This window comes from Alosa pseudoharengus, unplaced genomic scaffold (genome assembly GCF_046254945.1).
Source record: "Alosa pseudoharengus isolate Yale_2024_CS ecotype anadromous, Long Island Sound unplaced genomic scaffold, YU_APseudo_1.1 YU_APseudo_1.1_scf_22, whole genome shotgun sequence".
NCBI classification, from domain to species: domain Eukaryota; kingdom Metazoa; phylum Chordata; class Actinopteri; order Clupeiformes; family Clupeidae; genus Alosa; species Alosa pseudoharengus.
In genome coordinates this window covers 21624858-21638532 of record NW_027468680.1, presented here as the reverse complement: position 1 = coordinate 21638532, position 13675 = coordinate 21624858, and the positions used below count along the sequence as shown (strand labels likewise).

The 13675-nt window shown below is 43.9% G+C and overlaps 1 protein-coding gene across 3 annotated transcripts in view; it reads left to right on the top strand.

Annotated features, from left to right (window-relative positions):
- The window catches only part of supt3h (SPT3 homolog, SAGA and STAGA complex component), an 88770-nt gene that overhangs the window by 54595 nt on the left and 20500 nt on the right, over positions 1 to 13675 (top strand). For all 3 annotated transcript variants that reach the window (XM_076299331.1, XM_076299332.1, XM_076299330.1), the window contains exons 4-6: positions 6688 to 6774; positions 7440 to 7533; positions 10285 to 10421. In XM_076299331.1, the coding sequence (XP_076155446.1) occupies positions 6688 to 6774; positions 7440 to 7533; positions 10285 to 10421 (318 nt within the window). The remainder of the gene's footprint in view (positions 1 to 6687; positions 6775 to 7439; positions 7534 to 10284; positions 10422 to 13675) is intronic.

The following is a 13675-nucleotide window of genomic DNA, read 5'->3' as shown; positions in this document are numbered from 1 at the left end:
GATTATTTTTTAGCAATCAGGTCAAAAAATACGGCCGCTCCCCGCCATCTTCCACTATTTTCATGTTCTGAGAGGCCATTCATGCTGGTGGACTGTGGTCGGTCTGGTTTTTGTGAGGGTCTGCCCTGGCAGCGTCCCGAGTGAAACCCAGTCCCGCGCCTGATCCCCCCCTTTTCCCCCCACACCATGCAGCGGGGGTGCGGGGGGCCGTTTGGCCCGTGTGCCGACAGGCCGCGACGATTCGGGGGCGGAGGAGGAGGTATGCATGAAATTAGCATGTCACCTCTCCTTCAGGTGCTCTTCCTGAGATATGTCAGAGGCCCGCAGCGTGCCGAGGCCAATTAGCCAGCCACTTCCTGAAGGGGGAATGAAGCAAAGTGAAGTGCGGTGCAGCTGGTGGAGCCGCGGCAGCACGTATCCGTAGCCTCGCTCCGTCAGGGGATGGAGGCCCACGGTCAGGACTGACGGGGACATGTGAGAGCTCACGGTCAAACAGTGTTTAGCTGCTGCTTTTGTTGTATGAAACACAGCATGAAGTGGACAGCTTGTCAAGGCCAGGTTAGAGCATATTACACCTTGAGGTGTTCACAAAATTAACATGAATTTGCTTTTAAATTTTGTTTTAATTAACTTTTACAGAATTTAGTTTGTGTTTATGTTTTTTATCTTTTTACATGAAATTCCTTGATATTATCTTCTTATCTAAGCTGGTTTTATATAAAATGCTCTGCATCGGCCCTCTTCAAGTGATCTCATGTGCACATTAATCATAGCAGCATGTTGTGGACTTTTATGTTGTTTTCTGTTTTTTCTCGGTACAGCACATTGTTGATGTTGATGCTGCCATGATCTGTCATGTTTTCACGTGTTTTTCACCACCTATGAAGTCACTAAACTTTTTGGTATGCCCCATTAAGCATCAAGTCCATCACCAGCCTGTACTTTTTTTATCCTAAATCTTCTGAGTTTTTTGTCTCTTCCACATGTTTTAATATTTGTGACCCCATTTCAAAGTTATAAATGTTCTGATCTTCGCCTGCTGCTGAGCAACAGCAAAAGAGAGTGTATGTGCGACACAGTGTCTTACAGAGCACCCTCCTCTGTTTTGAGGAGAGCAGCGAGGCAATCCCAGTAAGTTGTTATTAGTCCCTGTGCTATCACACTGATAGCAGCGCAGATGAGAAGCTGCCGTCGTGTTTACCTCTGCTCTTCTCAGGGACTTCTCGTCTCGGAAAAACATTGATAACTCGCGCTGCCAAACACCATCATTAAACCGCAAAATACTAGCAAAATATTTTGTCTGTGCAAGCGGTCTCGGAATGCAGCTTCTTGCGATAACCATGCTCTTTTTCGTTATTTTTTTCATGTTTTTAGATCAGCTCTAATTATAGTTGTTTTCCTTTCCAAGTGTATTGTGAATTCACTGTTGTTCTGTACTGAATCTGTATTCTTGAAACTGTCGCCTTTCAAAGCTGCATATTTATATACTGTATGCGCTTCAGTCAGACTTGGATCCGTTGGGCGAGTCAGACAATTCCTATTAGCCTCACTGTAGGACCCTATGAGCACACACCTAGACTGGAGGGCTGAAAATGTTCGGACAGCGAGTGGAAGAAGTCCACCCCTAGCAACCAGGAACAACACAGTCCGACTCTGACCCTGCTTTTGAAAACATGAAGTATCTCTGTTTGCTCCCGTTTCAAAGGAAACACCGAATTGATCTTTACAAGGAGTCTGTGACTGGAATAGTCCCTCGGCTTCCTGTTACCTTTTCCAGTGTAATCAAATAATGGATTTCATTTCAACCCCAAGCAGTAGCCGTGCAGAGGAAATTATGTTCAGCAGGCGTGTTTATTTGACTTCTGCCATCCCATGCCATGAAAGCTAGTCCTTTTCTTCCTGCACTGTAACGTGACATAAACCAGCTTGCCAAAGCCTATGTCAATTGAAAATGTGGTGTAATTAAAAATGATCCCTTTAATTAGAGCATAAGACTGACAGGCTCTCTCTCTCTTTCTCTCTCTCCCTCTCTTCTTTCCTCTCTCTCCCTCTCTCTCCTCTCTCCACCTATTCCCCTTCTCTCTCCCTCTCTCTCTCCCTCTCTCTCCTTCTCATTCTCTCTCCCTCTCTCTCTCCCTCTCTCTCCTTCTCATTCTCTCTCTCTCTCTCTCTCTCTCTCTCCCTCTCTCTCTCTCCTTTCCCCCTGTATGTCTATCGCTTACTCTACCATGCCTCTTATTCATTCACATGTTCATAGCCACTCAATGTCTGTATATCAGGTGTGTATATCGGCACTCAGTGGCAGTTTAGGGCCGCTCTGAGCTGCTGCTGTTTTTTTATTGTATTGTAATTTGTATATAGTGTGGAAGCCACCCATGACCAGGGACATAGGCCTCTGATTTGTGCACGGGTTATGTGCAGTTTACAGTTGAGATGGTAATGTAAGGGCAAATCGATTCCTGTCTCCGTTGGGGCATTAGTTTGAAATGTAAGCAAGGTGAGAGTAGATGTTTCATACTGTACAGGGGAGGCCACATCAGACCAAGGCCATATGTTAAGATGTAGCATGTTCCGAGAGCCTGTGTTTGGCCTTCCTCTGCTGTCCGGTTTTGCTCTTGGTTGAGTTTTAGGACCACAGAAACCATAAACTACTATATCAAAAAGGCAATAAACAGAATTTTTCCTCTAACTTTTCAGAGGTGTGATAGCTCAGGCATCCCAGAAATGGTAAAACAGTCCTTCAGTGCCCGACCGAACTGTCAACAAAGTGGGAGAGAGCGCGCGCTACTGGAAATAGTCCACAGTGATCCCACTGTTCGGGCCTGGGCAAAGGCATCCCTCATGGAAAAAGCTCACCAACAGGGGACGAACTTTGATCACTCGGTAAAATTAGAGCAATTATGTGAATTATTCTGATATATAGCAGAGGAGTATGCAGCGAGCCCAGCGATTCTAGATGGAAGTGGAAAGTTTATTAGTAGGAAATGTGTAAGGTTAAAATTTCTTTTAACCATTCCGTGTCAGCTTCAGACACGGACCTCTGTTATCTTCCCACTTAGACGTACAGCCCTTTAAGTTAGACTGAACACTGTTAAACCAATGTGATGATATATTATATATATGACCTAGATAGATACATATGATGTATTCCTTTTAATTTACTGAAGGGAAAAAAGATTGTGGGTACATGAAGAGGTAATGGTGTATTTAAAATCTAAACTGTTGAGAAATCCTGCAGTTCTGCCAAATGCAGCAATTGTCTTGTTTCAGTGAACGAGTGTGTCCACATAACGGTCATGTACTATGCAGATCTGAAACTCTAACACCAAGAACTCTGCTGATTGGTTGTTACTTTTGGAAAGGGAACAGAAATGTGGGTCACGTACATGTTGTAGACTAGTTGATTATGCATGTAATCGAATCTCATAACACTGTAGATGTGACAACCACCCGGTAATGAAACCACAGAATATTCATTTGTCTCCATGTAATCGACCTTTAGTATATGTAAATTGACAACACATATTAAAACAACAGTATGGTAATGTCTTCCCAGCTTACATGGCCCTTTATATTATATAACATGTTCTCTGGAGTTTGAGCAGTGTAGGACCACACAGTCTTTTCTGCAGTTATTAAAACATCATAAAGACTGGTTAAGTCGGTTTTCCTGCACTCGCGCCACCAACAAAGGCGTGCTTGTGTTTGCCCACCGGCACGGCCTCCCCTCCCCTTCATAAGTTCTGGAGAAATGAAAACCGTTCCCCTCAGAAGGGCCATTAGATGAGACTGACTAAAGGTTCCCCAGTCGCCTTCTCCAACCACTTCCAAGGCTCACTTTGGAGCCAAGAGGTCTTTCTCCTGTTCCTCACCTCATCTACACCTTCCAGCTTTCTGCTGATCCAACACCCCCATCCCCCCACCGCACACACATACACACACACACACACACAAATACATATACGCACACACGCACACTTTCTTTAAGGCCGTACAGAGAGAATGTAATCCTAGGCCTGGTTTGCGTTTCAGTGCACCAGTCCCTCTGTTGGAATAAAATCAAAAATAAAAAAGACGAGTTATAGACTGCTTGACTGCATTTTCCTTTGTGATTCTCTTGTTGTATGAATCCCAACACGACTTACTGTCACTTTTTAACATTAAAGCTTCCATTATGAAACGATCAGTTCCTCCTCCGCCTTCTAGGTAGTGTAGTGCAGAGAGTGCTCACTCTGGTCTAGTGTTGGGCCCCAAACTAGGCCTGCTCTGCAACCCTTCATGCTTAGCAGAGTAAATATAATTAGAGGTGTCACTCACTGCCCTGGCTTGTTGTGTGATTTGGCGCCATTAAGAGTGCTAAATGAAGGCTCGGGATGTGCACTAAAAGGCATTCTGTCTATTAAAAACGTGTCCGTCTCCGAACGGGAGCGACAGACATGGCAGCCGGTCTGTCGGCTTTGGTAGGATGCCAGGCCAGACGGATCTAAATTAAGCGTTGCCGGCCCCGTACCTCGTCAAAATCAAAACGCCCCCTGTGTGTGTGTCTGTGTGGGGGCTGCTCACACTTGTGCCATGCTGAGACCTGTGTTTGCAGGCAAACATATTTATGACCAACAAATGTTTACAGGCACCTAAAAATGACTTACATGGAGTTCTGTACGTTTGCCAGGACAGGTAAAAATGATGTCTTTTTATCCAAAGGACTCGTACACAGTTTGGAGGTTGGGAAATGAAGTGTGACCATTACCAATCAAGTAACAATAATTTTCAGTAAAACCTTCCAACTTTTTCCTTATGATTTATAGTATTTGATATCAGATGAATGCATAATGGGTATTTTGTACAGATATTTCTGTACCCAGTCACTTCTGCAGACAAGCAATCAGTCAACAAGTGTTATGATGCTATTGGATAAGCCTGTAAACATCTGTGATGTCATCATTGCTGTCACCATTCACATTGTGCCAAGACGTTTTGATGCTTCAAGCTGTAAGGGCGTATGCTACACATTGCTTTATAATTGCATTCATTACTGTGCAGAAAGTTATATACCTATGTTTGTATATCTTGTTATACCCTATAAAAGTATAAATACATACAACAAAACCAATTCTTTGCTGAACTATGCATAGTAACAAACTAGGTGTTGTTTTAACACATTTACTCAATCAGTCATGTTAGCAAGCCAATACCATTTTAGCATTTAAAAGGATTCTATTGGCAAGAACCCTCTTCCGTTATGTTTGGCAATTCTAAAAATGTATTTTTAAGTTGTTTATTTGTTTTATATGCAATGTTTATGGAGACAGCATTCAAGTCCTAAGATGGCACTGCACTTAATCAGAGTGGTTTTGAACAGATTTAAATCAGTGGTCGAGCTTTTTGGCCCATTTCTCACTTCAGGGGTTAAGGTTAAAAATATCAAGATGTTGACACGGCAGTCTTTTCATAGAGCAAAAGAACTCGCTTAATTCCACGGCATCTGTTTTATTTGCTGATTTACATGTGGACAGCTATCATTTTGTGAGGAAGGTGGCAGTGATAGATGAGGTGTTTTGGCTCTTAAGCAATAAAACCAAATTATAGTGCTGCACTGAAAAGACATTCTTCATCTCCCTTCCTCCCTCTCTCTCTCTCTCTCTCTCTCTCTCTCTCTCTCTTTCCCTCCCCCAGAAACTCAGTCATTCACTCTCACTCTCTTTCTCACTCTCTCCAGACCTTATAAAGATTGTTTCCATATGATTGCAGCATCCCAATTTCCCTACGCTGGGCCTAATCTAATAAAAGTGAAGTCCTTTCATTCATTAAAATTTTAGAAGCACCCTCAGAATAAAATTAGCGACTTAATAGGCAACCTTTGCTTAGGCCCTGAATAATGGAAAGAAGGACCACATATTCCACACCTACACATTTATATTTAAACTGCTACAGAGTAATATTGCCCTTTGCTGAAGTTGACTTCGTGGAAGAATATAAAACATTTCCAACTTGAAGTCTCTTTATTAACTTATTTTATATGTGTAAGTCCTACTAACTAACGAACTAACTAACTATCCCACTACACACTGCTAACTAACTAACTACCGTAACTAACTAACTAACTAACTACTGTAACTAACTAACTAACTGACTGACTAACTAACTATCTAACTACAAACTGCTAACTAACTAACTACAAACTGCTAACTAAATGGCATTATGGACCCATGTAACTGACTATTCATGTTGTGAGCTATGTGGAGGATGGTGACAGCGCTGCATGGATTTCAGTTTGACTGTCATCTGTCAGTCACAAATGTGTTTGTCAGTAAGTTGTCTGCCCAGCTTTGATTCTACAGTAGGTGTCCATCTGGGTTTCCAATGGAAGTGTCCAAGACCAAACTCTTAATGACATCAAAAAGCTCTCAGGCTGTTTTTACATCCCCTCCTCTCTTCACCCTTTTGAAAAACACACTACTCGTTATCTCTCCATTCAAGGCTTTCAAAACAACAGATGCCTTGCCAACTGTTAAGTTTGGCTAATTCTGCCGTCCTCCCCTGGACTTTGTGCAAACACATCCCTGGATTGTTATTATGAATTGCTGATGACTGCAAAGACTTAGGTACTTAGTAATCAAATATCTCTCTTCCCTCTTTCCTTCTCTCCTCCCACTCCTCCTCCTCCTCCTCTTCTTCTCTGCTCTTCAGCTCCATCAGGCTGCGGAAGTTTCTCTCTTAAGAGGAGCAAGAGTCATATCAGCTGAGGACATTCTGTTTTTAATGAGGAAAGACAAGGTAAAATGTCTTTCTCTCTCTCTCTCTCTCTCACTCACGCACACACACACACACAAACACACACACACTAGTGCATACACAAGTACCCAATGTCACCTCAGTTTGCACCAAAAGTTCTGTTCCATGACCACCATGTTCATTTTATTTATGTAACATTTTCTCATAGGCTCATGTGCCCTTTCATTGAGTAAAACATAAATGTTAATACTTGGTTGCTATTTTTTGGTATATTCATAGGAATTGGTTTTCCTTTTCTGCTACAGTGAGCCCTGCATCCCATAGAGGTTGTTCCTGTACTCTGTCATGCTCTGATTTCATTACTAATCCATGAAATGTTTCCCCCTTTGGTTTCTGCATCAGTTGAAAAAGACAGTGCCTTTCCTCTCAGAACTGTACAGATTTATGACTTTTACTACTGGACCTCTCCCCACCCCCCTCACTCTCTTGAACTCTTCTACCTCCCTCTCTTCCTGCCTTCCCCTACCTGACTTGCACTTCATGTTTCTCATTCCCTCCCTCTCCCTCTCTCTCTTTCTCTCTCTCTCTCCTGTCTTCCCATCTTGTGTTTCTGTCTTGCTCCACCTCTCTCCTTGGACCCCTCCACTTCTCTCTCTCTCTCTCTCTCTCTCTCCCTCTCCATCTCTCTTTCTCTCTCACACACATAGAAAAAAGTACGGAGGCTGTTGAGGTACATGCAGTTCCGAGACTACAAGTCTAAAGTCCTCAAGACCATTGATGACGAAGAACCTCTGGAGCAAGGTACGGCCGATGCCCCTCACCCAGCGCATGCGCTCTGCATGGTCCCTACTCCCTACTACAAACACACCCACCCTTGGCACAGTCGTTCCACAAATGCACAACATTTACTGTCCAGCCACCGTGCCCACAGTCTAGATTGCATTTGCTGGTGTGTTTGGCACAGCGCTGTTTCTGTCTCTGAGAGTCTGAGGAGCGAGGCCCGTCTAGCGTCGGGGGTTCAGTTTCACAATCCCCTCTCCCCCGTCAGAGATGAAGGCACTAGTAATGACCGGAGTCAGCCAAGGTAATTGTGTATGCCACAGTCAATCAGCCGCAGTCATTACCCAGAATGCAGACAGAAGCTTTGGCATGACGGCTCCTGTTCTTGCCGAGCGTTTCCTCCAGGGCTTCGACCCTGCTCTCATCAGGATCCCCAAGAAGGCAAAGGGGGCAACGAGGGGGAAGCGAAAGCCAACCCCCCAAAAAAGAGGTTGACTGAGGTTCTCATGAAATGAGAATCATTAGGACATTTAGCCTTGCATCCAAGACCCCCGTAACTGGAGAAATGGAATAATATGCACACATAGCCCTTCCAAAAAGACGCCATTTCAGTCTATTGAAAAGGAGCCTGCATGTCTGTGTAGGGAAACAGAACTGCCCTCTCTCTCTCTCTCTCTCTCTCTCTCTCTCTCTCTCTCTCTCTCTGTCTCGCTCCTTCTCTCTCGCTCTCTCTCTCTCTGCCTCTCTTTCTCTCTCAGTCTCTCTTTCTCTCTCTGTCTCTCTTTTTCTCTCTCTCTCTGTCTCTGTCTCTCTTTCTGGCCTGCTTCTCTCTCTCCATCATGTCCTGAAGCCTTTTCTCCTCCCAGGAAAAGGTCAGATGGATGTTGTGTAATGTTTCCTTGTAAACATTTTGTTTAGTGAGGTACCTCAAGGGTGACTCATTGACTATCACAAAAGGCCCCAACAGAATTCAGTCCAGTGTACAAATGCAGTACTGTACAGGGCATGACCAACCCATGCCAAGGCCAGAGTGTAGAGTACTGCATGTTTGCAAGGGCTAGTTCATAGGGTGGACATGTGGTGTGGTGAGTACAGTATGTTTTGTGATGGCTCTGAAAATCAGTTTCCTCTTTCCTCTTCTCCTCACGCTCCTCTCAACGTCTCTAAGCCTCAGTCCTGAGTGTTCCTCTTAAAAACCTGTGTGTGTGTGTGTGTGTGTGTGTGTGTGTGTGTGTGTGTGTGTGTGTGTGTGTGTGGTCTCATCTGGTTAGCTTCTACTACAAGTCTTTTCTAAACTCCTTACTATAAAGCAAATTAAACTAAGAATACAGAGACAGAAAAAGTAATTTGTTTTCATTCGTTTTTAAACAAACAAGTAAAAGACTACGGTCAAAGCACACTGCCATTAAGCTTGTAGTAAGAGCTGTGGAACACAGCATGCAACTATCACAATTTAAAGAACCCATTATTCTTAAAATTGTGTGCAACCAGTTCTAAACATACAGATGCAACAATTTAATTATTTAATGACTTTTTCTTTCATTTTCAGTGGGGTGCTTGTCATTTCATCAAAGATGGTCATGCTTCCTCTGTTTACTCCCCCCCGTTTCATCACTGCAGATTAGCTTTGTTTACTATATAGCCAAACCAAGATTTTCCAAGCTCTTTTATTCGTGTAAACACCCCACTGCATCAAATGGCAAATTTAGAAAACATTAAAGCCAGAAGTATAGGACTAATTACGTACGTCAACATATTTGTGCAATGTGAAGGCAAGTTTATACAAAGTGACATTTCTTCATGTTTTGATTGGGTTGCCAGGTTTATTTAGAGGGTCCACAATTACAGGTCTGTTCAAGGTTTAGATGCAACAGTTCTGAAAGAACTTTAGTCACATAAATTTGCAGTCATTAAGGTGTCATAAATTTCATCCAATTGATGAAAAAAAAGTTTGAGACATCATCCTGAACAAGGCATTGCCTCAGGAAAAAAAAAAAGCTCAGAAAGACTAAACATTGCTATTCCTGCTTCTCATGTAAGCAGTCTGTATTGTATCCTCACTCAGGAAACCAAACTAGAAAATCTTTTTTAAAAACATTTTCTTACAGTGTGAATTGGATTTTAAAACTCAACCTGAGCTAGATGGACATAGGATTTTGGTCAGCAGGAGGAAAGACACTGAACTCTGCTGCTGCTGGGACTCTGAGCCTGCGAGTGATCTCATTAAGTTGACGAGGGCAGAGAAATGTTATGAGCTATGCCCTTGCCTTCCATAAACTGTCATGAACCTCAAGATATGCCCTCAGTGTGCAACCCAGGGTTGAACAAAGAGATCTCTCATCAAGCCCTGAAACAGTGAAACAGTCAGCATCTTACCGCGCCCCCCCCCCCAATACACCCAACAGTGACACCTCTGACTCCTGTAACACACTGCATAGAGATCCTGTCAAACAAGAAATAATTGTATAACTGTGAGTTATAATTCCTCAAGCCGTAAGGTGAGGTGTGTGTGTGTGTGTGTGTGTGTGTGTGTGTGTGTGTGTGTGTGTGTGTGTGTGTGTGTGTGTGTGTGTGTGTGTAGTCTGGGTGAGGTGACTGAAGGTAAGGGAAAAAACAATGCATGGAGGCGTGTGGATTCAGCCTCCAGCATGTCCCTCCACTGAGTCAGGTGTAAACAACCACAGCTGCTTCCCAGATGTAAATCCACATATATATACACACACACACACACACACACACAAACCTCCTACCTCTGTCTGTGCCCACTTACAGACAAATACAGCAGCAGCAGTGTGAACAAAAGGAAACGGCTGGTCCAGGACTTCCTCAGCTCCATTGACCAGACGGGGGAATTCTTGGCCCTGCTGGAGGAGGATGACGTGGACGAAGTCAAGCAGGAGAGATTGGAGGTGAGTGGAAGAAAGGGTGCTGACAGCCCTTACAGACACGCACGCACGCACGCACGCACGCACGCACGCACGCACGCACGCACACTTCATTTACTCATCTACTGTATGCACATGCATACACTTAGGGCCAAATATTGTAAAGACGGACAGTGCTGTGGGTCTACTGTGGTTGTGTGGTCAGTAAGGGAGAGAGAGAGAGAGAGACGGATGAGAAAGAGAGAGAGAGAGAGAGAGAGAGAGAGAGAGTGACCGTTTCCCTGTTATGCACCCACCAGGGAACTAGATCTACTGGATCCACGTCCGCAAGGTGCTTAAACACGTTCAACGTATTTCACAAAACCGCAGGAGCACACGATCTCCCATGTCTGGGCTGCTAAGAGCCGGGTCATTTTCACTGAGGACAAGCCCGGGGCTTCCCTCCTGTGTGATAATGTCACACTCTGGTGTCGGCCTCGGTCTGTGCAGCGTGGCGGTCCAGCGAAGCCGCAGTCTGCAGCGCTAGTTACACCTCCCAAAGCCAAACAGAACCAAACACAGGACGGCAAGAGTGACTTGGCTGTCAGCGTTACACTCTTGGGTTTTCTGAAATGGCCACTAATGATACGGTCAAGCTGTGGAGGTTCCTCTGCATATGGCTCTGACCATGTTATGGGGGGTTGGGGAAGAGGGTCAAATCATTGTGAGCTAGACACTGTTTTTTTTTCTTGTCTCTTCCTGCCTAAACCCTGGGTGTTTTAAACTGAAGTTCACCTTGTGTGGCTGTGTGTGTGTGTGTGTGTGTGTGTGTGTGTGTGTGTGTGTGTGTGGTGGGGGTGAAGCTCGGCAGCATCCTTTTGTCCTCGCCCTGCCAGTGGAAATAAAGGCCCCGTGGTGGAGAGATGTGATTAAAGCTCGGAGCGAAGAAGAATCGCATGTTGGGAGAAAAGAAAGAGTGGCTGGGGCTGGGGCTGGAGGTGGTGGGGGGTTCCTCTGCCATGAGGCTCCTACCCACCTCGTTTCAATTAAAACCAAGTCCCAGTCAATCTGGAGGTGGCCCAGAAAGACTGTGGTTTCCACCCCCCCAAAAAACTTTGTTCCTAGCTAGGATTTTAATGGGTATGTTTTAGCTATCAGGAACAATCTTTGGGGGACAAGGAACTATATCCGTGTGGCCCTCCCACTTAGCTGGAGCTGGTGATGGGGCCTGTGGAGCCTTTTTATTGCCGTACCCACAGAGAGCCGCTGCTTTATCTTGCTACGCCCTCAGCCTCCACCTGAAGTAGCTCTGCCCCCTCTCACGTGGCTCACAACACGCCCCTGATGGCTTTGCCATACTGCCAATTTGACTTATAAAATCAGGCATATAATGGAAATAAAAATAGAGTAAATTCAAGTGTTTGGAAGAGCCTCTGTAGAAATCACTACTGAGTGTTACCTTAAGGCCTTGCTACTATCTGATTTCATTTTGGAGCATTTTGATATGAGAATCTGTTGAAAAACAGCTCCAATAGCAACTGAATATTTATTGATTTTTTTTTTTTTTACGAAACAAAGAATTTGTTTCAGAATGCTTTGTGCTTAATGTGATTGTCTCGTTGCTCTCGCTGGTTTTGCATTTCTAAATATATATTTTGTTGATGCACAAATTCTTGAATCAGCCTTGTGTAAATATCATGGCCATTATTCCACTGGAAATCCAAACCCACAACCTCTGGTCAAGTATGTTGTCAGAGCTCCATCTCCCAAAATACATATGTGCCCAGCCAAGGCAGTCATACGTCCAGGTCAGGCAGAGGTATAATTTAGCTGGCTAGCTCCTGCTGGTGATCAGACGGGGAGGATGCTGGGGCTTTTGTCAGCGGCGAGGATTGCGCTTCCTCAGGCGGACCATCAATCATCTCAATGACCCGCTAAGATCTCCTGACAATCTGTTATTTTCTCGGCCACGTTCAGATGGGAATGCTTAAAAGTCTCTTTGTCATGTTGTGTGGGGATCCACATTGTTTTGTGTTTTTTTTTCCCTGTGTGCCATTTTTAATGCCATGATGACAGCAGTCTCCAGAGGATGCTATTCTGGGACAGGAGGGATATGCATTCTGCATACTGACCCATATAAAAAAGTGCTGAAAAGTAAAGTTAAAATGACAACTTCTACTTCTCCATTTCTACCTTGGTGTTTTATGGCAACTCAGATGACTTTGTTCACCGTAGACACTGTTGGCTGCTGTAGTCATGTCATAAATATGATGCCACACAGTCAGTGAAGATCAAGAGTTCTGGACATTTTTGGACATGACGTCCAACAGGCACACTCCTAGGGCTTCATGTGTCAGGCCGGGGATCGCTTTATGTCACTGAAGATGAATAAGCACCACAGGGTTCAGCCCAGAATCACTGGCTTGATTTATATTTTTGGTGTTCTTTCCCCTTGATACTCTGAGAAGGCCTAGATTTGAAAGCCCTCAGCTTAGTGGAACCTCCCCTCCCTACGTCTTTGGCTTCCTGGGGGATACAAAACTATTTTTTTCCTATCAGTCTAAATATGATGGACTCATTGGCAAACAAATAAAGCAAGCAAACATACATAAAACTGGGCAAAAATCATCAGGGGAGACGGTTCAATTTTTAAAAGATTTTTTTTTTTGTTTCACCGTTGCTACAATAAAAATATTGTGGTGATATTGGCAAAAATATGTATTTTTTTGTTCACATTAGTTAAACGTCTAACCTAGTTAAGGGGTCATGGATAAGATTCTCCCATCCCTTCTCCCTGTTTGCTATCCATGATGCAGGGGGAGATTCCGGATATGATTTTGTGGTCTCGTCAAAGCTGTAAGTAGCATCAGGTGTCTTGTTCAATTTTTCACACTTTAATGTGTTTTGTTAAGGCTCATTAAAAACAGCCCAAGTGGATCACGAGACCGCCGCCTTCTCTTCTCCTTCTGCCTGCTTTTCCAGTCTCCTTCGATGCATAGGAGAATTCTTCTCTCCAACATAGCAACATGCACCAAACGTATTTTTTCACATTTAACTTTGATGAAACGTGTTTATCAACACTGAAACAATATTCACTTACACAAAGCAACTTTAACATTCAAGAATAACCATGAACACCATGGTATTGGACATTATAAAAACAGAGTAAAAAGAAATAAAACATAACCCATATGCAAGTATAACACTTTACTGTAGTGGAAACCTTTTTATATATGTGGCAGGAGCGAAATCACTCAGCTACCAGTGGTACAAATTGAGATTCCCTGTCTCCAGACCAC